This window comes from Thalassophryne amazonica, chromosome 10, assembly GCF_902500255.1.
Source record: "Thalassophryne amazonica chromosome 10, fThaAma1.1, whole genome shotgun sequence".
NCBI lineage: Eukaryota > Metazoa > Chordata > Actinopteri > Batrachoidiformes > Batrachoididae > Thalassophryne > Thalassophryne amazonica.
In genome coordinates this window covers 58609772-58635518 of record NC_047112.1, presented here as the reverse complement: position 1 = coordinate 58635518, position 25747 = coordinate 58609772, and the positions used below count along the sequence as shown (strand labels likewise).

The 25747-nt window shown below is 43.8% G+C and overlaps 1 protein-coding gene across 1 annotated transcript in view; it reads right to left on the bottom strand.

The window, feature by feature from the left end:
- Nucleotides 1–2205: 2205 nt before the first annotated feature.
- LOC117519530 overlaps nt 2206–25747 on the bottom strand; it is a 38956-nt gene continuing 15414 nt past the window's right edge. Inside the window, exons 2-5 of the mRNA XM_034180835.1 lie at nt 9087–9413; nt 7701–7853; nt 2939–2976; nt 2206–2847 (exon numbers count right to left, since the gene is read on the bottom strand). Coding sequence (XP_034036726.1) covers nt 2695–2847; nt 2939–2976; nt 7701–7853; nt 9087–9413 — 671 coding nt within the window. The 3' untranslated portion in view covers nt 2206–2694. The remainder of the gene's footprint in view (nt 2848–2938; nt 2977–7700; nt 7854–9086; nt 9414–25747) is intronic.

Here is a 25747-nt window from a genome sequence, read left to right as displayed (position 1 = left end):
ACCACCTATTGTGCTTTAGTTAGCACTCTCCTAATGACAGGACGGAAGCCTCCCCTGATGGCTCCCTTGACGACTCTCTCCTGATGACGTGAATGACTCATTACCATGAACAAAAGACTGAAACTGCTTTGACCTGAGTACCACATTGTAAACGGGACAAAGCGTGTCTGAGACCCGCTCCGCGGTTAAGGCTGGGTTTCAACTGTGGAAACGTCCTCACGTCAAGCAACCCAGTCCAGTCGAACATTCAAGCTTCTCTACTATGGAAACCACCTGGACAACTGAGAGCCTACACAGAAACTCCGCTAAAGAAGTTGGGCAGAGGTTATGTTTTTACCCCAGTTTGTTAGTTTGTGAACAGCCTGGGGCCCACCATTTTTCATATATCATTATTATTATTATGATTATTATTGTTATTTTCAGAGGAGTCATATCCTGATAGGCAAGAAGTGATTCAATTTTCAGGGTTATAGGTCAAATGTCAAAGACAGGAAAACTCTTGGAAAATTTTACAAAAATCCTCATCCTTTAACATTGAACAAATTTTCAAAAATTCACAACTCTAAAAATAAAAAATCACATTTCTTTCATATTTGAGAGTGTTATGTAGGATGTTTGATCCAGATCTGATCCAGATTACAGATTTTGTGGCTATTTTAACTGAACATTGAAAACCCCATTTAATATATATTTTACATTATATCTTAAGCCAACATGCCCCAATTACTCTCATATTTGAACGTGAGCTGCCAACTGGCACTCACTATCACCTGACAAACTTTGAGATCGGTGGCCTCATGTACAAATACTTGCATCTATTTCCTCCTGAAACATGGCGTACGCTAAAACCCAGAAACTGGCATAAGTACAAAAATATCCAGATGTATCAAAGTGTGCGTGCACGTAGATCCAAGGACATTCCGTTTGAACATCCAACTAAACGTGGAATTGAACGCGCGTGCCGATGTACCAAGCTCCCCTATTTCCACGCCCCTATTTAAATATGCAGATTCATGTAAATAGGCCCTTGGAGCTGGGATTCCCCACTCTGTCAGATCAGTCAACATGAACACAGAAAAGAAATTATACCCAGTGTGAGCCACAGATGACTGGAAATGATGTGGAGACACACAGGGATAGTTTATTTGGTACCCTGTCAAACGGAATAAACATGAAACTGGAAAAATCTTGGTAGGAGCATGTGTGAGGTTGTAAATGCTGTGGACTCAGAGCAGCACACACACACACACACACACACACACACACACACACACACACACACACACACACACACACACACACACACACACACACACACACACACACACAGAAGTTTAAAAAGTGAGGTGCACCGCGGTTGACAGTGTGTGACATTCACAACTTTACACATGCCTTTATTGACAAATATTGAACACAGGAAAACATCGGTTAAGAAGCTCTGCTGCTCTAGTTCTACCATCAAGAAAAATAAAACATATTGATAATAACAAACAACATATATGACTGCACAAATGCCCAAATGTGCCCACACTAGTTTTTGTTCAGAACAATTACACTATTTACACAGCAAGCAGCAACCCATCGTGCACCGTGCCAGCCTCCAGCCTGATGCACATTTGCACATCACATATGATGTGAACATTGATGGAATTAAATTGTTCCCTATTAACAAAAACAAATTCATCATGTGATGACGCCTTTGTTGTGCGCAGTTAATAGCTCCAATTACATTAGGGAAGCTGGCTTTCTCTGAAAATTGCACTTTAATGTTGTCAGAATGTGATGTACCTGGATGACATTCTGATGATTGCGTTCCACACATCTGGCTCGGTTCAAGGTTGACTGGCACACTCCTACCCGATCGCCCAGCTGCCACTGGAATGCCCCTTTTGCCAGGAAGCCCAATGTGGTCAACACCTGTGTGTGCACAGACAACCCCTGGCTCCTCGCCATATTGCACTCTGGGCCGACCGCAGTTCTGTGTGCAACGCCAATAACAGTGGCCTTGGTCATCGAAATCGGTTTATGAACCAATTATTGTCATTTGCAAGTAAATCTCTGAATACATGCTTACCTCGGATTGCACCATTTGCAAGGTCCTCTAACAATACTAATGCAGCCATCCATATAATTGCAAACACATGGGTGCCTTAATTGCTCATCAGTGTGTTTCTGATGTGCACATCACTCCGATGTCGTCTTGTTTTCACACAATTCACAGTTTCCAGCATCACCTCTACATGTTGGCAAAGGAACAATAAGCTGTAGAAACGTGTGAACGCCAGCTAGGATTTTTGCGTGACACACCACACAAATCCACGGTCATTTAACTTTTGATACATCTGAATGTTGGCATAGAGACAGGCAATGCCACGTTTTTGTGCGTATGCACGCTTTGTCCATGAGGTCCCTGCTCCAGATTGTGGATTTATTTGATTTTAACACTGAAAAGCCCTTTTTGATCTATATTTTGTGTTGTAGCTTAGCTTATGAAGTCATTTCTAACAGGACTTGGACCTTGAAAATTTTCTCCAAGGTATAAATTTGCGGAAATGGAAACTAGTGTTGGAGGAGGTTTGCGCGGTGCTCTAGTTGCTCCTTTGTTAAATAGGCATTAGATGAAATCATCAGATTGCAATTGTGTTACAATGTGGCATTTTATCCAAGAAAAATCAGGTATACATTTAGAGGGCATCACAGTCTACGCTTTTTTGGTAGATGGCTGACAGCAGCATACTCTGTCTCAGTTGGCTGAATCTCCAGCGCTGCATGAGGTCTTTTGGGAAAATCCAAGATGCTGTAGATGGGTGATGGTGCTGGCAAATTGATGGAAGCCACAACTGTTTCCTGCCAGGAGAAGCAGAGCTAAGATGAAACATTCCTGCAGTGGGTCTTGTTTTCAGCTTTAAATATTGGAAATGCAAATTTGGAATCTTACCTGTAGTATTGGATTAGGAATTTGCTGTTGATGATGCTCTGCATGCAAAACAAAACAGGCAGTGAGGTGCCAGTCAGACAAAGAATCAAATTTCACTGAAAGTCAAGTCTGCACATTAGCTACATTTAATTTATGGATTTTAAAAGCAGATATCTGGATATCGTCATGTAGGTTATATTTCCACCCACATCACTTTGTTTGTTAACGGGACGATGTGAAACCTGGTGACTTGATTTGAATGAACTTTAGCAGTTGGATAAACATTGTCCCAAGAAGATCTGGATTAAGTCATCAATTAGGAAGTTATTTTTCACTTTTATTAACATGGCATATTATTAGCATTGGGTGTGTTCAGATCAAGTACAGGAACTCAGGATCAATGATAAGGAATTAGATTCAGTATTCAGCAATCAAGATCAAATATCAGTGAGCAGGATCAAAACGCAGTATTTTAGTCAGCGGTCAGGATCACTGCATAGTGAACGGGATCAAAATGCAGGATTTAGGATCAGTAGTCAGAGGTCGGGATCACAGCACAGTGAGCGGGATCAAAGTGCAGTATTTAGGATCAGTAATCAGAGGTCGGGATCACAGCATAGTGAACGGGATCAAAGTGCAGTATTTAGGATCAGTAGTCAATGGTCGGGATCACAGCACAGTGAACGGGATCAAAGCACAGTATTTAGGATCAGTAGTCAGAGGTCGGGATCACAGCACAGTGAGCGGGATCAAAGTGCAGTATTTAGGATCAGTAATCAGAGGTCGGGATCACAGCATAGTGAACGGGATCAAAGTGCAGTATTTAGGATCAGTAGTCAATGGTCGGGATCACAGCACAGTGAACGGGATCAAAGCACAGTATTTAGGATCAGTAGTCAACGGTCGGGATCACAGCGCAGTGAACGGGATCAGTGGACATAAAGCAGAATCAACTGTGTCAGACATTTCCAAAACTAACTTTGATTCTTCATCACTGGCATATGTGGCACATGGCCATTTTTAACATTTTTGTCAAAAAATGTTAACAAGCGGACATAAACATGGGGAGAACATACAAACTCCACACAGAAAGAACAAGATGGGAAGAGATCCCAGGACCTCCTGGTTTGAGGCAGCAGTGTTAACCCTTAAGGCACCGTGCTGCAAAGTTTGCTGCATAAAAAAATAATAATAACTTTTTTAAAAAGAGCAGAGATTTCTGATGTCCCCCATTCCACATCCAGATCACCTCCAAAATTTAATGGGGTCTTTCATGGCCTAATATCTATCTGTGGTGAAAATTTGGTGAGAATCCGTGAAGTCATTTTGACGTAAGCCTTCAAAGCCTATATGAAGTGAAAATTGATCCAGAATCCGGATCTGGATCCAGATCACCTCCAAAATTTAATGGAGTCTTCCTTGGCCTAATATGTATCTGTCTTGAAAATTTCATCAAAATCTGTGCAGTAGTTTTGACGTAATCCTGCTAACAGACAGACAGACCAACAGACAGACAAATAAATAAATGCTGGTTATTTTATTGCGTCCTTGGCAGACATAAAAATGCAATCCTGCAGAAAAAGTATGCCACCATGATCAGTCTACTTCTCTCTGCTAAATAATCATCATCCTGTTTCACAAGCATCATTTGTGGTCCACGCTTCAACCAGCTTTGCAGGAACTAATACAGAAGCACACAGTCAGCTAAAACCTGCATTCATCGGCACGTATGGTAAATCGACAAACTGTGGTCTCCGAGGTCACAGTGGCTCTTAAAACATTTGAAATCGACTACGTTCTGGTTCAAAGCAGGCCAGAAGGCGTCATCTTTGAAATGACAGCATATTTATAACAAAGGGAAAAAAACTGACAGAGCAAACGTTTTATTTTTTCCACTCTGCCCTCAGTTATAGTAAGCACTGAAGGCGAACTACTCATCAAAGACTGTGAATCATCACACTTATCAAAAGGATGTGAAACAGCAACATGGCTTCTGTTTTGAGTTTGAAGCCACCACTACAAAAAAAAAGTGTGTTCCTCGCATTTGCATTTCTTGTATATGTGTTTGTTTCCTGAACGTGATTGGTTGAATGCTTCTGATACTCACACACACTGGAAATACTTGATGCTGGATCGCACATGGGTTTAAATGAGCAACTTTTGTTTTACGGTAAACATTCGGATTTCCAGTAGGGATGTCACAGTCAGAGTTTTTTAAATCTGTATCATTTTTTCTCTGTTTTATCTGCCGACACCAAGTCCTGAGCCAATACTTGCATTTTCCTAAACAATGCACTTGCACAGCACATTAAAGCAAATCCACTATTAACATTTGGCAATATAACAGCTCTGTCATTTGGCCCCTTCACACACAGCACAAATGAGGCAGAATGGCCCACTAAGGAGGAATCACATGCCATTCATGAAAAATATGAGCTGCCTCTTAACACCTCGTACACCTGTCACCAACCATTCACGCACGGCCGAAAGACAGAGTGCGCCCTGTGAGAGCCCATTCAATCCCTTTCTTGGCAGGTGTCAGCCAAATTCCAGGTGCCACACATGCACATACAATACCACTCGCGGAGCACTTAGGAAATGTGTGGCCATTCGCACAGCCAGCACAAAAATAGACAGCAGACGACCACTTTCAAGCTGGCTGTGAAATTTGTCTAAGTGCCCCCATGAGTGTTGCCAAGCAACACACATGTGGTGTGCCAGAGTGTTAACTTCCCCTTCAACACGTGGCGTGCGTGTGTTTCATGCCCCCCACAACACGTGGCGTACGTGTGGTTCGTGCTCCCCCCCACACACACACAACACATGTAACGTTCCGGGGGTGGGGGACACACTTGCATGAAATGCTGATATGTATTATGTATGTACAGACATGATCACATGGGGCCAGCCAGCCACGTCTGAGCGCACACAGCACGGCAAGGCGCCTCTAAACTGATTGCTGGCCAGCCACTCGCTGACAGCTGGAAATGACAGCTCAGTCCACACGAGGTGTTACATGAAAAACACAGAGACTACAGGTATAGAAATAATTACTGCAATAACTACATACACAATTACATGCCAAACAACTAAAATGAGTGATCTCACACACACACACACACACACACACACACACACACATATATATATATATATATATATATATATATAAATGGCTGCGTGGATCCTTGTCATTTGAGTGGTGACTTGTATGACACATGGATTATTCGTACGATTTGCCATTGTGTTTCATTGACATGCAATCATATACAAATAATGAATGTTTATGAGTTCAATGGTACAAATATATAATGAGGGGAAAGTACCATTCAACGAGGCGAAGCCGAGTTTAATGGTACTTTCCATCTTTCACTGAATTAAATATTTGTTCCATTGAAAGAATGTAAAACATTTATTATTTGTTTTATATAACATTTAAAATAGATCCATGTCATTTGATACTATATTAATTCATAAACAATAGAAAAGGGACTTATATTTTGGTGCGTCACTGCTGCTTTGACATCAACAATTCAACAGAAACTTTAAATAGGAGGCCAAAAATAATAGATACACCAACTTTATGTACTTCCAAAAAAGAAAAAGAAAAGACTGTATACTTCCTCAGTGCAGTGAAAGAATATCATGTCAGAAATTAGTCCAGCTTTTCATTCTAACTTCCTCCTAACAGCTCTTCATGCCTCCAAATGGCTTACATCGTAGTGGATGTGTTTTGTGTGTGTGTGTGTGTGTGTGTGTGTGTGTGTGTGTGTGTGTGTGTGTGTGTGTGTGTGTGTGTGTGTGTGTGTGTGTGTGTGTGTGTGTGTGTGTGTGTGTTAGAAGAATTAGCACCATCAATTAGCTCCTTCAAATCATCGTCCATCAGCAAAATAAACTCCGCATGTTTAGCTACCCCGCACCCACTAGTGGGCAGGGTTCACAGCGTGCAATGGTACAAAACGTATGGAACCAAATTTGCACGCTAAATGGAACCAAATTTGCACGCTAAATGGAACCAAACTGCATGCTAAATGCAATGAAACACTGATGGGACGAATAATCCATGTCACATGACATACAAAGCACCCAACAAATGACAAGGATCCACTCAGCCGTTACATAGTTCTTTTTAGCGTACAATTTTGGTGCTATATGAAATGTGCTATTGCACGTCCTGACCACCATGCATGCTCACACTACCAGAGGCGGCGTTTAGCTAAACATGGCGGAGTTTGTTTTACTGGTGAACAATGATTTGAAGGAACTAATTGACATTGCTAATTCTTCTAATACAAAAACAAACAAATCCACCACACATAAGCTGTCCAGAGGCATGAAGAGCTATTAGGATGAAGAGGATGAAGTTTGAAAAGCTGGACAAATTTCTGAGGAAAGCAGACAGCAGTCTGTACACGAAGTCAGTGGATGACATCACGGACTACTGAGAACAATTTTGGACTCCTATTTAAAGTTCATGTTGGACTGTTAAGCACCAGTGACGAACACCAAAATGTAAGTCCCTTTTCTGTTGTTTATAAATTAATAAAATATCAAATGACAAGGATCTATTTTCGCCATTATACGAGTATAAAACAAATGATTTTTTTCCCATTCTTTCAATGGAACGAATATTCGCCTCGTTGAATGGTACCCTCCATCTTTCACCTCATGAAATATTTGTACCATTGAACTCATAAACATTCATTATTTGTATTATATATATTTATAAAAGTGTACATAAACATAAAAAGAAGACCATGTTTTGTACTTTAGTCTGTCATACCTTTGTTTTTCACGAGGCACCAGATGAACCAAGGAAGCAGAGCAACTAAAAATGCCAGAAATGAAATTGCAGCAACAAAACTGATATCAACTAAAAAGGCATTGGAACCTTCATTTTCCCCATTGCTTGTGTTGTTCTGTGGTACTGGAGCACCTGGAACAGGTAAAATGAAAACATTTTTTTAAACAAATGTGTTTTTACTTGTCTCTTCTTTAGGTACTGCAGATAGATTTGGAAAGTACTGATAAAAGGAGTATCACACAACATTGTTGTTTTAACTCTACACTTTTAAGTGACAATTTCTGGCCATGTGAGGACATTTAAACCTGCGGCATACTTGATCAGGACTCATGGTGGCTCTGTGCTCCCAGACTTGACTTGATACTTCATCAGACAAGGCCATATGTGGGAGCCATCTGTCTGTTCTCATGGAAAGGATCATATTGCATGGGCATATTACTGGAATAGTTTGGCATTTATCCTCATGGTTGTGATTGATTTTGTTTTCATAGATGCCTGTGAAATAAATAGAATTAATGAAGATCAATAGATGCCTGAGAGAAAAAATGTGCAAGACCAATGCATGACCTTCTCCCATGTCTCCTCTGGATCATCCAGATGTCACTGGTGAACTTCAAATGGGCCTGGACATGTGCTGGCTTGAGCAGGGGGACCTTGCTGCCCTGCAGGATTTTAAACCATGACAGCATCATGTGTTATTAATGTACGCATACTCTTTGTGACTGTGGTCCCAGCTCTCTTCAGCTCACCAACAAGGTCCTCCCGTGTAGTTCTGGACTTTCTCAGAATCATCCTTACCCCACGAGGTGAGCTCTTGCATGGAGCCCCAGACTGAGGAAGATTGACAGTCATCTTGTGTTTCTTCCATTTTCTAATAATTACGCCCACAGTTGTTGGCTTCTCACCAAGCTGATTGCCTGTTGTCCTGTAGCCCATCACAGCCTTTTGCAGGTCTACAATTTTGTCCTTGGTGTTCTTATACAGTTCTTTGGTCTTGGCCATCGTGGACAGGTTGGAGTGTGATTGATTGATTGTGTGAACAGGTGTCTTTTATACAGGTAACGAGTTTAAACAGGTGTAATTAATACAGGTGAAGAGTGTAGAATAGGAAGGCTTCTTAAAGAAAAATTAACAGGTCTGTGATGTGATTTTGTCAATTTCTTTTTTTTTTTTTTAGATTCTGTCTCTCACAATTGAAGTGTGCCTATGATAAAAATCACAGACCTCTCCATTCTTTGTAGGTGGGAATAGTTGTAAAATCAACAGTGGATCAAATACTGATTTTCCCCACTGTATATTATATTGTTAATATTAACCCACATGACAACATCATTGTAATTTCTTATGTACAATAACAGACTTTACCTCTGCTGGTTGTGTTGTCCTCTCGGATAATCAAGTGGATATGATTGCTGTGCTTCATTTCTCCTGACTTTGGGAACAAAGTCGCCCAGTAAATCTTACTGTGGTTGTCTGTGAGATTCATGATGCAGTAAAATACAGCAGCATGCACATGATTAAAAACACAAGTGTTTGATCCTGAGCAATTTTTGTCCTTTGTACAGTCTGCAATCTTTCTTGTGTGTTCTGTGTAAACTGAAGAAGTACTGATGTCTGTGAAGTTCTGAAATTGGAACTCCAGGATGATGTTCTTGTTGAGGATTCCAATGACGTCTGTTTGGTGAGAGCAGCCTGTGGGGAAAACAAACAAACAAACAAACCAATAAATATATAAATATACGAGGTCTCTTAGATAATAAACCGACCCTTTTATTTTTTTTTTTAACTATATGGATTTGAATGACGTGCGATTACACCAATCATGCTTGAACCCTCGTGCGCATGCGTGAGTTTTTTCACGCGTGTCGGTGACGTCATTTCCCTGTGGGCAGGCCTTGAGTGAGATGTGGTCCCGCCCTCTCGGCTGAATTCCTTTGTTTCACACACTGCTCGAGACGGCGCGCGTTGCTTTATCAAAATTTTTTCTGGACCTGTGAGGAATATCCGAGTGGACACTATTCGAGAAATTAAGATGGTTTTCTGTGAAAAGTTTAACGGCTGATGAGAGATTATGGGGTGTTTCTGTCGGTGTAAGGACTTTTCACGGAGCGGGACGTCCTGCAGCGCTTCCAGGCGCTGTCGTCGGCCTATTTCGAGCTGAAAACATCCTAATTTAAGGCTTAATTCACCCAGGACATCGTGAGAGAACAGAGAAGATTCAGAAGAGGCCGGCATGAGGAATTTATGCGGACATTCCACTGTTTAAGGACATTTTTTTAATGAAAGACGTATGCGCAAATTCGCCGAGTCGTTTCCGTGACGACTCGGCAAATCTGTGTGCGCCGCGACAGGAAAAACACCTCTGTGTTGAAAACCATTTGTAGAATTCAGGCGGCTTTTGATGGCTTTCAACAAGTGAGTAACTGAGAAATTGTTTAACAGCTTGGGCATGTTCCAACTTGCCCGTTAAGATTTCCAACGGAGGTGTTTTTCCTGCCGCGACCCCCCGCGGTCGGGTCCAGCCCGACATGCGACTCTGCCCGCACGTTCTTTCATTACAAAATGACCGTTAACAATGGAATGTCCGAATAAACTCCTCATGCCGACTTCTTCTGAAAGTTCTCTGTTCTCTGACGACTTACTGCGTCAACAGAGCCTGAAATGTGGAAGTTTTCAACTTGAAACGGCGAGACGCTGCCGCCTCGAAGCGCAGATCCCCGTCAGGCGCCGTGGACCGTCCTTAAAGCGACACTACCAGACCAAAATCTCTCATCAGCCGTTAAAATTTTTACCGAAAACCAGCTGAATTTATTGAATGGTGTCCACTCAGTTGTGCCTTACAGTTTTGAAAAAATTTTTATCAAACAAAGCAACAGTCTCTGAGCCATTCCTAAACAATGAAAAAAATCGACGAGCGGGTGGACGACTCCTCACTCAAAGACTGCCCACAGGCGAATGACGTAACCGACAGGCGTGAAAAAACTCTCGCATGCCCACGAGGGTTCAAGCATGTCTGATGTAATCACACGTGATTCAAATCCATATGGTTTTTGAAAAAAATAATAAGGTCGGATACTTTTCTAATAGACCTCGTATTTGTGTTAGATGCACTGCAGCCATGGTCAGACTTATTGTTCAGATTTTTAAAGACAAATTTCCAAATGTGTTCAGAAATTAATACAAATAAACAGATTTCACATACTCAGAATATTTTATAAAATGTTCAAAATTACAAACCTTGGATGTATGTGTGACTTATTGTCGCCTTTGATGAATCTACACTAAATCATCATTATGGTATTTTTGACATGTCAAGAGATTAATATTATGAATTGTAAAAGAAGGTAACTAGTGAGGGAAGCTTCCAAGTCAGCCACAATAACTCTGAACAAGTGGTGAGCTTCTGTGACTGTGAGTGGAGAAAAAAATAAAAAAAAATTCAGGCTTTAATCTCCCATGTGCCTTCTGAGAAAATGTAGCTGAAATTTCCTGTCTTCTTCAAAAGACTTGAACTCCTTCACACATCTACACACATATCAAATCTGCTTTTATTGTTTTTTGTTTTTTTTGGGCGGGGGGGGGGGGGGGTATTTATTTATTTTAAAATATCAGATTTAGGCCTGCCACCCAAAGTTCCACCTGCCATACATCATTTCATCAACCACATAGTACAACTATATATACTATTTGTAAAACAATTACTCCTTGCCAGATTGTCTGGTATGTTAGTGAAAGACAACAAACAATCAGGCTGAAGACTTCTCATTTCTCAATTAAAGTACAACACAATTATGGTATAAGGTCCCAAAAAATGCAAATGGTATATCAAAACAAATAAAATAAATCATTCTTGGTATTTACTGTTACATTGCATGCAGTTGTTTAAATATAGTTCTATAATAAATGTGGCAATTACTGAAATGGCAAGGATATTTTAATTCTGATTTAAGAATAATTTTGTTCAATACTGGGGGGTTTTTAAGCCAGTGGTTCCCAATGTTTTCCATCCCTTTATTAGGCATTCTCTAAACTGATAAATATTTTTTCCTTTATGTACACTGCAAAACAAATAACTAAATACACTCAACAAAAATATAAACGCAACACTTTTGGTTTTGCTCCCATTTTGTATGAGATGAACTCAAAGATCTAAAACTTTTTCCACATACACAATATCACCATTTCCCTCAAATATTGTTCACAAACCAGTCTAAATCTGTGATAGTGAGCACTTCTTCTTTGCTGAGATAATCCATCCCACCTCACAGGTGTGCCATATCAAGATGCTGATTAGACACAGGTGTGCCTTAGACTGCCCACAATAAAAGGCCACTCTGAAAGGTGCAGTTTTATCACACAGCATAATGCCACAGATGTCGCAAGATTTGAGGGAGCGTGCAATTGGCATGCTGACAGCAGGAATGTCAACCAGAGCTGTTGCTCGTGTATTGAATGTTCATTTCTCTACCATAAGCCGTCTCCAAAGGCGTTTCAGAGAATTTGGCAGTACATCCATCCAGCCTCACAACCGCAGACGACGTGTAACCACACCAGCCCAGGACCTCCACATCCAGCATGTTCACCTCCAAGATCGTCTGAGACCAGCCACTCAGACAGCTGCTGAAACAATCGGTTTACATAACCAAAGAATTTCTGCACAAACTGTCAGAAACCGTCTCAGGGAAGCTCATCTGCATGCTCGTCGTCCTCATCGGGGTCTCGACCTGACTCCAGTTTGTCGTCGTAACCGACTTGAGTGGGCAAATGCTCACATTCGCTGGCGTTTGGCACATTGGAGAGGTGTTCTCTTCATGGATGAATCCCAGTTCACACTGTTCAGGGCAGATGGCAGACAGCGTGTGTCGCGTCGTGTGGGTGAGCAGTTTTCTGATGTCAATGTTGTGGATCGAGTGGCCCATGGTGGCGGTGGGGTTATGGTATGGGCAGGCGTCTGTTATGGACGAAGAACACAGGTGCATTTTATTGATGGCATTTTGAATGCACAGAGATACCGTGACGAGATCCTGAGGCCCATTGTTGTGCCATACATCCAAGAACATCACCTCATGTTGCAGCAGGATAATGCACGGCCCCATGTTGCAAGGATCTGTACACAATTCTTGGAAGCTGAAAATGTCCTAGTTCTTGCATGGCTGGCATACTCACCGGACATGTCACCCATTGAGCATGTTTGGGATGCTCTGGACCGGCGAATACGACAGCGTGTACCAGTTCCTGCCAATATCCAGCAACTTCGCACAGCCATTGAAGAGGAGTGGACCAACATTCTACAGGCCACAATTGACAACCTGATCAATTCTATGCGAAGGAGATGTGTTGCACTGCATGAGGCAAATGGTGGTCACACCAGATACTGACTGGTATCCCCCCCCCCCCCCCCCCAATAAATCAAAACTGCACCTTTCAGAGTGGCCTTTTATTGTGGGCAGTCTAAGGCACACCTGTGCACTAATCATGGTGTCTAATCAGCATCTTGATATGGCACACCTGTGAGGTTGGATGGATTATCTCAGCAAAGGAGAAGTGCTCACTATCACAAATTTAGACTGGTTTGTGAACAATATTTGAGGGAAATGGTGATATTGTGTATGTGGAAAAAGTTTTAGATCTTTGAGTTCATCTCATACAAAATGGGAGCAAAACCAAAAGTGTTGCGTTTATATTTTTGTTGAGTGTAATTGAAGTAATTAAAGAGTACATTTACTGTAAAGTTCCAGATTTTCTTGCCACTCTTAAAAATATTATTATGTAGCCTCACACCCAATATGAGCAGAAACACAGTAAGCAATCAAGTCATCTGTAGTTCATAATGTATTAAGGTTGGTAATTGTCTTTGCATACTTTATTTGTTGATTTTCTTTTCTTTTAATGTGGCAGATGTTGAGCATTAGGGCTCTCCACTTGCTGCTTGGAGAACGCTTTTGCAAGTGTCCCTGTAAGGAAGTAGTGTCCGAACAACTTGTCTTGTTCCATCAGTCAACTCACCATATAATAAGGCTTTAACTGGCCCGTTGTCAAATTAAATACAAATATTAAACTTAAACATTTAACTCTGGGCAGCACAGTGGCTTAGTGGTTACCACTGTTGCCTCACAGCAAGAAGGTCACGGGAATGATTCGGACCTGTGGCCTTTCTGTGTGGAGTTTGTATGTTCTCCCTGTGTTGGTGTGGGTTTCTTCTTGGTTTTCCGGTTTTCTCCCACATCCAAGGAATTGGGAGGTTATGTTAGGTGGATTGGAAACTTTAAATTGTCCGTAGGTGTGTGTGCAGATCTGAATGTGTTTATTTGTCTATATGTGGCCCTGTGACAGACTGGCGTCCTGTCCAGGGTGTACCACACCTCATGCCCTATGACTGCTGGGATAGGCTCCAGGCCCCCGTGACCCTTAATTGGAGCAAACAGCTGAGGATGGACGAGTGAGTGTGAGTCAGAACTGTGTGAATGGTCCTGTGAGAAATCCACTGAAAAGAAATATAGGGTCTGTTCATGTTGGACTGCAGCTCTGTATTCATGTCGACCATCCTGAATTAAGGAATTTATTATTATCATTATTTTTTTTTAGCACTGTTGTCGTGCGTTACCTGTGCTGCTCCACAGCCTGTCCAGTGGATTTTTATTTAGCACTGTTGTCGTGCGTTACCTGTGCTGCTCCACAGCCTGTCTAGTGGATTTTTATTTTATTTTAGCACTGTTGTCGTGCGTTACCTGTGCTGCTCCACAGCCTGTCTAGTGGATTTTTATTTTATTTTATTTTATTTTTTAGCACTGTTGTCGTGCGTTACCTGTGCTGCTCCACAGCCTGTCCAGTGGATTTTTATTTTTATTTTATTTTATTTTTTAGCACTGTTGTCGTGCGTTACCTGTGCTGCGCCACAGCCTGTCTAGTGGATTTTTATTTTATTTTAGCACTGTTGTCGTGCGTTACCTGTGCTGCTCCCAGCCTGTCTAGTGGATTTTTATTTTATTTTATTTTATTTTTTAGCACTGTTGTCGTGCGTTACCTGTGCTGCTCCACAGCCTGTCTAGTGGATTTTTATTTTATTTTAGCACTGTTGTCGTGCGTTACCTGTGCTGCTCCACAGCCTGTCTAGTGGATTTTTATTTTATTTATTTATTTTTTAGCACTGTTGTCGTGCGTTACCTGTGCTGCTCCACAGCCTGTCCAGGGATTTTTATTTTTATTTTATTTTATTTTTTAGCACTGTTGTCGTGCGTTACCTGTGCTGCTCCACAGCCTGTCTAGTGGATTTTTATTTTATTTTAGCACTGTTGTCGTGCGTTACCTGTGCTGCTCCACAGCCTGTCTAGTGGATTTTTATTTTATTTTAGCACTGTTGTCGTGCGTTACCTGTGCTGCTCCACAGCCTGTCTAGTGTCGGATTCCCTGTTTGGGAATCCGCTAGCTTAGCGTAGCTACTAGCTCTTAGCCGTTTTAGCATGGCGGCTTCTCCTGTCTCTCCCGTACTTTTCTGCTCTGGGTGTGAAATGTTTAGTTATTCCTCGGCCTCTTTTAGCAGTAACGGTACATTGTAATAAGTGCAGCTTATTCGTAGCTTTGGAGGCCAGGCTGGGCGAATTGGAGGCTCGGCTCCGCACCGTGGAAAATTCTACAGCTAGCCAGGCCCCTGTAGTCGGTGCGGACCAAGGTAGCTTAGCCGCCGTTAGTTCCCCCCTGGCAGACCCCGTGCAGTCGGGAAGGCAGGCTGACTGGGTGACTGTGAGGAGGAAGCGTAGCCCTAAACAGAAGCCCCGTGTACACCGTCAACCCGTTCACATCTCTAACCGTTTTTCCCCACTCGACGATACACTCGCCGAGGATCAAACTCTGGTTATTGGCGACTCTGTTTTGAGAAATGTGAAGTTAGCGACACCAGCAACCATTGTCAATTGTCTTCCGGGGGCCAGAGCAGGCGACATCGAAGGACATTTGAAATTGCTGGCTAAGGCTAAGCGTAAATTTGGTAAGATTGTAATTCACGTCGGCAGTAATGACACTCGGTTACGCCAATCGGAGGTCACTAAAATTAACATTGAATCGGTGTGTAACTTTGCAAAAACAATGTCGGACTCTGTTGTTTTCTCTGGGCCCCTCCCCAATCAGACCGGGAGTGACATGTTTAGCCGCATGTTCTCCTTGAATTGCTGGCTGTCTGAGTGGTGTCCAAAAAATGAGGTGGGCTTCATTGATAATTGGCAAAGCTTCTGGGGAAAACCTGGTCTTGTTAGGAGAGACGGCATCCATCCCACTTTAGAGGGAGCAGCTCTCATTTCTAGAAATCTGGCCAATTTTTTGGGATCCTCCAAACTGTGACTGTCTAGCGTTGGGACCAGGAGGCAGAGCTGTGGTCTTATACACCTCTCTGCAGCTTCTCTCCCCCTCCCATCCCCTTATTACCCCATCCCCGTAGAGACGGTGCCTGCTCCCAGACCACCAATAACTAGCAAAAATCTATTTAAGCATAAAAATTCAAAAAGAAAAAATAATATAGCACCTTCAATTGCACCACAGACTAAAACAGTTAAATGTGGTCTATTAAACATTAGGTCTCTCTCTTCTAAGTCCCTGTTGGTAAATGATATAATAATTGATCAACGTATTGATTTATTCTGCCTAACAGAAACTTGGTTACAGCAGGATGAATATGTTAGTGTAAATGAGTCAACACCCCCGAGTCACACTAACTGTCAGAATGCTCGTAGCACGGGCCGGGGCGGAGGATTAGCAGCAATCTTCCATTCCAGCTTATTAATTAATCAAAAACCTAGACAGAGCTTTAATTCATTTGAAAGCTTGTCTCTTAGTCTTGTCCATCCAAATTGGAAGTCCCAAAAACCAGTTTTATTTGTTATTATCTATCGTCCACCTGGTCGTTACTGTGAGTTTCTCTGTGAATTTTCAGACCTTTTGTCTGACTTAGTGCTTAGCTCAGATAAGATAATTATAGTGGGCGATTTTAACATCCACACAGATGCTGAGAATGACAGCCTCAACACTGCATTTAATCTATTATTAGACTCTATCGGCTTTGCTCAAAAAGTAAATGAGTCCACCCACCACTTTAATCATATTTTAGATCTTGTTCTGACTTATGGTATGGAAATAGAAGACTTAACAGTATTCCCTGAAAACTCCCTTCTGTCTGATCATTTTTTAATAACATTTACATTTACCCTGATGGACTACCCTGCAGTGGGGAATAAGTTTCATTACACTAGAAGTCTTTCAGAAAGCGCTGTAACTAGGTTTAAGGATATGATTTCTTCTTTATGTTCTCTAATGTCATATACCAACATAGAGCAGAGTAGCTACCTAAACTCTGTAAGGGAGTTAGAGTATCTCGTCAATAGTTTTACATCCTCATTGAAGACAACTTTGGATGCTGTAGCTCCTCTGAAAAAGAGAGCTTTAAATCAGAAGTGTCTGACTCCGTGGTATAACTCACAAACTCGTAGCTTAAAGCAGATAACCCGTAAGTTGGAGAGGAAATGGCGTCTCACTAATTTAGAAGATCTTCACTTAGCCTGGAAAAAGAGTTTGTTGCTCTATAAGAAAGCCCTTCGTGAAGCTAGGACATCTTTCTAATCATCACTAATTGAAGAAAATAAGAACAACCCCAGGTTTCTTTTCAGCACTGTAGCCAGGCTGACAAAGAGTCAGAGCTCTATTGAGCTGAGTATTCCATTAACTTTAACTAGTAATGACTTCATGACTTTCTTTGCTAACAAAATTTTGACTATTAGAGAAAAAATTACTCATAACCATCCCAAAGATGTATCGTTATCTTTGGCTGCTTTCAGTGATGCCGGTATTTGGTTAGACTCTTTCTCTCCGATTGTTCTGTCTGAGTTATTTTCATTAGTTACTTCATCCAAACCATCAACATGCTTATTAGACCCCATTCCTGCCAGGCTGCTCAAGGAAGTCCTACCATTATTTAATGCTTCAATCTTAAATATGATCAATCTATCTTTGTTAGTTGGTTATGTACCACAGGCCTTTAAGGTGGCAGTAATTAAACCATTACTTAAAAAGCCATCACTTGACCCAGCTATCTTAGCTAATTATAGGCCAATCTCCAACCTTCCTTTTCTCTCAAAGATTCTTGAGAGGGTAGTTGTAAAACAGCTAACTGATCACCTGCAGAGGAATGGTCTATTTGAAGAGTTTCAGTCAGGTTTTAGAATTCATCATAGTACAGAAACAGCATTAGTGAAGGTTACAAATGATCTTCTTATGGCTTCGGACAGTGGACTTATCTCTGTGCTTGTTCTGTTGGACCTCAGTGCTGCTTTTGATACTGTTGACCATAAAATTTTATTACAGAGATTAGAGCATGTCATAGGTATTAAAGGCATTGCGCTGCGGTGGTTTGAATCATATTTGTCTAATAGATTACAGTTTGTTCATGTAAATGGGGAATCTTCTTCACAGACTAAAGTTAATTATGGAGTTCCACAAGGTTCTGTGCTAGGACCAATTTTATTCACTTTATACATGCTTCCCTTGGGCAGTATTATTAGACGGTATTGCTTAAATTTTCATTGTTACGCAGATGATACCCAGCTTTATCTATCCATGAAGCCAGAGGATACACACCAATTAGCTAAACTGCAGGATTGTCTTACAGACATAAAGACATGGATGACCTCTAATTTCCTGCTTTTATACTCAGATAAAACTGAAGTTATTGTACTTGGCCCCACAAATCTTAGAAGCATGGTGTCTAACCAGATCGTTACTCTGGATGGCATTTCCCTGATCTCTAGTAATACTGTGAGAAATCTTGGAGTTATTTTTGATCAGGATATGTCATTCAAAGCGCATATTAAACAAATATGTAGGACTGCCTTTTTGCATTTACGCAATATCTCTAAAATCAGAAAGGTCTTGTCTCAGAGTGATGCTGAAAAACTAATTAATGCATTTATTTCCTCTAGGCTGGACTATTGTAATTCATTATTATCAGGTTGTCCTAAAAGTTCCCTAAAAAGCCTTCAGTTGGTTCAGAATGCTGCAGCTAGAGTACTGACGGGGACTAGCAGGAGAGAGCATATCTCACCCGTGTTGGCCTCCCTTCATTGGCTTCCTGTTAATGCTAGAATAGAATTTAAAATTCTTCTTCTTACTTATAAGGTTTTGAATAATCAGGTCCCATCTTATCTTAGGGACCTCGTAGTACCATATTACCCCATTAGAGCGCTTCGCTCTCAGACTGCGGGCTTACTTGTAGTTCTTACTTAGGGTTTGTAAGAGTAGAATGGGAGGCAGAGCCTTCAGCTTTCAGGCTCCTCTCCTGTGGAACCAGCTCCCAATTCAGATCAGGGAGACAGATACCCTCTCTACTTTTAAGATTAGGCTTAAAACTTTCCTTTTCGCTAAGGCTTATAGTTAGGGCTGGATCGGGTGACCCTGGACCATCCCTTGGTTATGTTGCTTTAGACGTAGACTGTGGGGGGGTTCCCATGATGCACTGTTTCTTTCTCTTTTTGCTCCGTATGCATCACTCTGCATTTAATCATTAGTGATCGATCTCTTTTTCCTGGTTCTTTCCCTCAGCCCCAACCAGTCTCAGCAGAAGACTGCCCCTCCCTGAGCCTGGTTCTGCTGGAGGTTTCTTCCTGTTAAAAGGGAGTTTTTCCTTCCCACTGTGGCCAAGTGCTTGCTCATAGGGGGTCGTTTTGACCGTTGGGGTTTTTCATAATTATTGTATGGCCTTGCCTTGCAATGTGGAGCGCCTTGGGGCAACTGTTTGCTGTGATTTGGCGCTATATAAGAAAAAAGTTGATTGATTGATTGATTCATTCATCTTCTACCGCTTAGTCCATTTAAGGGTCACGGGGGGCTGGAGCCTATCCCAGCAGCCATAGAGCGCGAGGCAGGGTACACCCAGGACAGGACGCCAGTCTGTTGCAGGGCCACAAACAGACAAACAAACACAGTCACACCCATTCGCACACCTACAGACAATTTAAAGATTCCAATCCACCTAACCCGCATGTCTTTGGATGTGGGAGGAAACCGGAGCACCCGGAGGAAACCCACGCAAACACGGGGAGAACATGCAAACTCCACACAGAAAGGCCAAAGGAATTGAACCCATGACCTTCTCGCTGTGAGGCAACAGTGCTAACCCCTAAGCACCGTGCTGCCCATTATTATCCATCCATCCATTTTCTTCCGCTTTATCCGGAGTCGGGTTGCGGGGGCAGCAGCTCAAGCAAAGCCGCCCAGACCTCCCGATCCACACACACCTCCCCCAGCTCCTCCGGGGGAACCCCAAGGCGTTCCCAAGCCAGCCAAGAGATATAGTCCCTCCAGCGTGTCCTGGGTCTTCCCCGGGGCCTCCTCCCAATGGGACATGCCCGGAACACCTATCCAGCGAGGCGTCCAGGGGGCATCCGGAAAAGATGCCCAAGCCACCTCAACTGACTCCTTTCGACGTGGAGGAGCAGCGGCTCGACTCTGAGCTCCTCCCGAGTGACCGAGCTCCTCACCCTATGTCTAAGGGAGTGCCCAGCCACCCTGCGGAGGAAACTCATCTCAGCCGCTTGTACTCGCGATCTCGTTCTTTCGGTCATGAGCCAAATCTCATGACCATAGGTGAGGATCGGAACGTAGATCGATCGGTAAATCGAGAGCTTTGCCCCCCTACTCAGCTCTCTCTTCACCACGACGGTCCGATACAGCGACCGCATCACTGCAGATGCTGCACCGATCCATCTATCGATCTCACGCTCCATCCGTCCCTCACTCATGAACAAGACCCCGAGATACTTAAACTCCTCCACTTGAGGCAAGGACACTCCACCGACCTGAAGAGGGCAAAGCACCTTTTTCCGGTTGAGAACCATGGCCTCGGATTTGGAGGTGCTGATTTTCATCCCGGACACACTCGGCTGCAAACCGCCCCAGTGCACGCTGAAGGTCCTGATTTGACGAAACCAACAGAACCACATCGTCCGCAAACAGCAGAGATGAGATTCTGTGGTTCCCAAACCAGACCCCCTCTACACCCTGGCTGCGCCTAGAAATTCTGTCCATAAAAATAATGAACAGAACCAGTGACAAAGGGCAGCCCTGGTGGAGGCCAACGTGCACTGGAAACAGGTTTGACTTACTGCCGGCAATGCGAACCAAGCTCCTGCTGCGGTCATACAGGGACTGGCTAGCCCTTAGCAAAGGACCCCGGACCCCGTACTCCCAGAGCACTCCCCACAGGGTGCCCCGAGGGACACGGTCGAATGCCTTCTCCAGATCCACAAAACACATGTGGACTGGTTGGGCGAACTCCCATGAACTCTCGAGCACCCAATGGAGCGTGTAGAGCTGGTCCAGTGTGCCGCGACCAGGACAAAAACCACACTGCTCCTCCCGAATCCGAGGTTCGACCATCGGTTGAATTCTCCTCTCCAGTACTCTGGAATAGACCTTACCGGGGAGGCTGAGGAGTGTGATCCCTCTATAATTGGAACACACCCTCCGGTCCCCCTTCTTAAACAGAGGGACCACCACCCTGGTCTGCCAATCCAGAGGGAATGTCCTCGATTGCCACGCGATGTTGCAGAGGCATGTCAGCCAAGACAGTCCCACAACATCCAGAGACTTAAGGTACTCAGGACGGATTTCATCCACCCCAGGAGCCTTGCCACCAAGGAGCTGTCTAACCACCTCGGTGACTTCGGCCTGGGTAATGGATGAGTCCGCCTCTGAGTCCCCAGTCTCTGCTTCCTCTTCAGAAGACGTGACGATGGGATTGAGGAGATCCTCGAAGTACTCCTTCCACCACCCGACAACATCCCCAGTCAGGGTCAACAGCTCCCCACCCGCACCGTAAACAGTGCTGGTGGAGAGCTGCACCCGCCTCCTGAGGCGTCGGACAGTTTGCCAGAATTTCTTCGAGGCCGACCGATAGTCCTCCTCCATAGCCTCCCCGAACTCCTCCCAGACCCGAGTTTTTGCCTCTGCGACCGCACGGGCTGCGGCACGCTTGGCCTGCCGGTACCTGTCAGCTGCCTCTGGGGTCCCACCTACCAACAAAGATAAGTAGGACTCCTTCTTCAGCTTGACGGCATCCCTTACTTCCGGTGTCCAGCACCGGGTTCGGGGATTGCCGCCGCGACAGGCACCAGAGACCTTGCGACCACAGCTACGAGCGGCCGCATCGACAATGGAGGTGGAGAACATGGTCCACTCGGACTCCATGTCTCCAACCTCCCCCGGGATCTGGGAGAAGCTCTCCCGAAGGTGGGAGTTGAAGACCTCGCTGACAGAGGTTTCCACCAGTCATTCCCAGCAAACCCTCATGATACGTTTGGGCCTGCCAGGTCTGACCGACTTCCTTCCCTCCCAGCAGATCCAACTCACCACCAGGTGGTGATCGGTCAACAGCTCTGCCCCTCTCTTCACTCGACTGTCCAAGACACATGGCTGAAGGTCAGATGATATGACTACAAAGTTGATCATCGACCTCCGGCTCAGGGTGTCCTGGTGCCATGTGCACTTATGGACACCCTTGTGCTCGAACATGGTGTTCGTGATGGACAAACTGTGACTAGCACAGAAGTCCAACAACTGAACACCACTTGGGTTCAGATCGGGGAGGCCGTGCTTCCCGATCACCCCCCTCCAGGTCTCATTGTCGCCGCCCACGTGGGCGTTGAAATCCCCCAGGAGAACAATGGAGTCCCCAGTCAGAGTGCTATCTAGTACCCCTCCCAGGGTCTCCAGGAAGGTCGGGTACTCTGCACTGCTGCTCGGCCCGTAGGCCAAGACCACGGTGAGAGACCTGTCCCCGACTCGAAGGCGTATGGACACAACCCTCTCATTCACCAGAGTGAACTCCAACACATGGCGACTGAGCTGGGGAGCAATAAGCAATGTGACCCCAGCTCTCCGCCTCTCCGCGTGGGCAACGCCAGAAAAATGAAGTGTCCAGCCCCTCTCCAGGAGTTGGGTACCAGAGCCCAAGCTGTGCACGGAGGTGAGCCCGACTATCTCTAGTCGGTATCTCTCAACCTCCCACACAAGCTCAGGCTCCTTCCCCCCTAACGAGGTGACATTCCACATCCCAACAGCCAGGGGCTGTGAGCATGGACCGGGCTGCCAGGCCACCCGCCCTCGACCGCCACCCAATCCTCTCTGCACCCGACCCCCATGGCCCCTCTGCAGGTGTTGAACCCACAGGAGGGCGGGCCCACATCGCTCTTTCGGGCTGAGCCCGGCCGGGCCCCATGGGCTAAGGCCCGACCACCAAGCGCTCGCGCGCGAGCCCCAACCCCAGGCCTGGCTGCAGGGTGGGACCTCGGCTCCGCCATACCGGGTGACATCTCGGTCTTTGATTTTTTACTGGTCATGGAGGTTCTGAACTGCCCTTAGTCTGACCCGTCACCTAGGACCTGTTTGCCTTGGTAGATCCTACAGGGAGCACAAAGCCCCCGACAACATAGCTCCTAGGATCATCCGGGTACGCAAACTCCCCCACCACGATAAGGTGGCAGCTACAGGAGGAGGCCCATTATTAGTAGGCAACGTCCTACGAGGACCCTATTGTAATTGCGCTGTTTATTATTATTATTATTATTATTAGGGCCCGAGTAGGCAACGTCCTACGAGGACCCTATTGTAATTGAGCTGTTTATTATTATTATTATTATTATTATTATTATTATTATTATTATTATTATTATTATTTATTATTATTAGGGTCCGAGTAGGCAACGTCCTACGAGGACCTTATTGTAATTGCGCTGTTTATTATTATTATTATTATTATTATTATTATTATTATTATTATTATTATTATTATTATTATTAGGGCCCGAGTAGGCAACGTCCTACGAGGACCCTATTGTAATTGCGCTGTTTATTATTATTATTATTGTTTATTATTATTATTATTATTATTCTCACTCTTGAAATCAAAATTTCGGCCTCTTCCCATGCTCAAAAACTCACCAAACTTTCCAAAGTCGTCTGGGCGTATCTGAAATTCGATGTTTTGGGGGCCTCGCACATGGTTGCAGAAAAATCGCGAAATAGCGCCCCCTAGAAATTTTCAAAAACCCCTCCGCATTGGGCTTTTTTTGTCGTAGCCTCACGAAATTCGGTACACATATTTACCATGCCAGGACGCACGAAAAGGTCTCTTACTGTCATGGTGAAATATCGACAGGAAGTCGGCCATTTTGATTTTAAGTTTCGATTTTGAGCAAATTTTTGCCATTTTTGGCCATTTCCAGTACTTACATTTGAACGAACTCGTCCTACGGATTTCATCCGATTGACTTCAAATTTGGTCAGAATCATCACAACACAATGGTGATCAAAAGGTATCAAAAGATTCTAATTAAGTCAAAAGGCGTGGCTGCTAGGGGTCGTCAAACTTTGGTGAGCTTTTTGGAGCACGCCATTTCACTTCGAACGGCTGTCACGCCCACATACTTCATCGTAGATCCTTCAAACTTGCTGGACATGATGAGGGCTCCGCCCTGAACGTCTACATATCTTAAGTTCCCACCTGCGCCATAGCGCCCCCCGGTGGTGGCGGGAAATGTCCTATTTTTACTTTAAGAGGTCCTGATGTCACATACGTAACCCAATCAACTTCATTCCACTTTTAAAACATGCAGAACAAATTGGTGAACATAGGCGATAAACGCCGTGAAGTTACGAATAACGGCGTCCGTGTGGCGGCGTACCGAATATTGCCCATTCGCCATGAAATTACGTTCTTCCTTTTGACGGCTTTAATTTTGGCACATCATCATGAACATTGATACACAGGTCGAGGACGACAACCTCTTACAATTCATAGGGGCGTCGCCCATGGGCGGGGCAAAATGCCTCAATAGCGCCCCCTTGAAACTTTCAAAACCCCCTCCCCATAGGGTTTTTTTTTGGAGTAGGGAGATGAAAATTGGTACACATGTGTGACTTGCATAGACGTACAAAAAAGTCTCTTGCACCATGGGTCTACTCCAAACAGGAAGTCGGCCATTTTGAATTTTCTTCTCATTTTGGCGTGATTTCCACATGTTGTATTTGAACAAACTCCTCCTAGGGATTTTGTCCAATGCACTTCAAATTTCTTCCAGATCACCCAGAGACGATACCGACCAAAAGTTATCGAAAGCTTTTCTGTATGTCGAAGGGTGTGGCCGCAATGGTGCCGCCATTTTGACCCTTCGCCATATGAACATTATACTTAAACAGGTACTGAAGTCATATATTTAACCCCATCAACTTCCTTCCGCTTCTAAAACATGCAGATCAACTTGGTGAACGTAGGCGATGATCGCCGTGAAGTTACGAGTAACGGCATCCGTGTGGCGGCATGCCGAATATTGCCAATTCGCCATGAAATTACATTCTTCCTTTTGATGGCTTTAATTTTGTCATATCATCATGAAAATTGAAACACAGGTCAAGCACAACAACCTCTTACAATTCATAGGGGCATCGCCCATGGGCGGGGCAAAATGCCTCAATAGCGCCCCCTTGAAACTTTCAAAACCCCCTCCCCATAGGGTTTTTTTTGGAGTAGGGAGATGAAAATTGGTACACATGTGTGACTTGCATAGACGTACAAAAAAGTCTCTTGCACCATGAGTCTACTCCAAACAGGAAGTCGGCCATTTTGCATTTTCTTCTCATTTTGAAATGATTTCCACGTTGTATTTGAACGAACTCCTCCTAGGGATTTTGTCCAATGCACTTCAAATTTCTTTGACAGCATCCAAAGATGATACTGACCAAAAGTTATCGAAAGCTTTTCTCTATGTTGAAGGGTGTGGCCGCTATGGTGCCGCCATTTTGACCCTTTGCCATGGAACATCAAGTCATGATAACTCCTTCATGCAGTCCTAGTTATTGTTATTATTATTATTATTATTATTATTATTATGTTCAGATTATAGTAAGTTGATAACTTAGGTTAGCACAAAATTGCTCATAGTTTATAAAAAACACAGCTGGACATAGGTTGAATAAAGTTTTAAGATAAT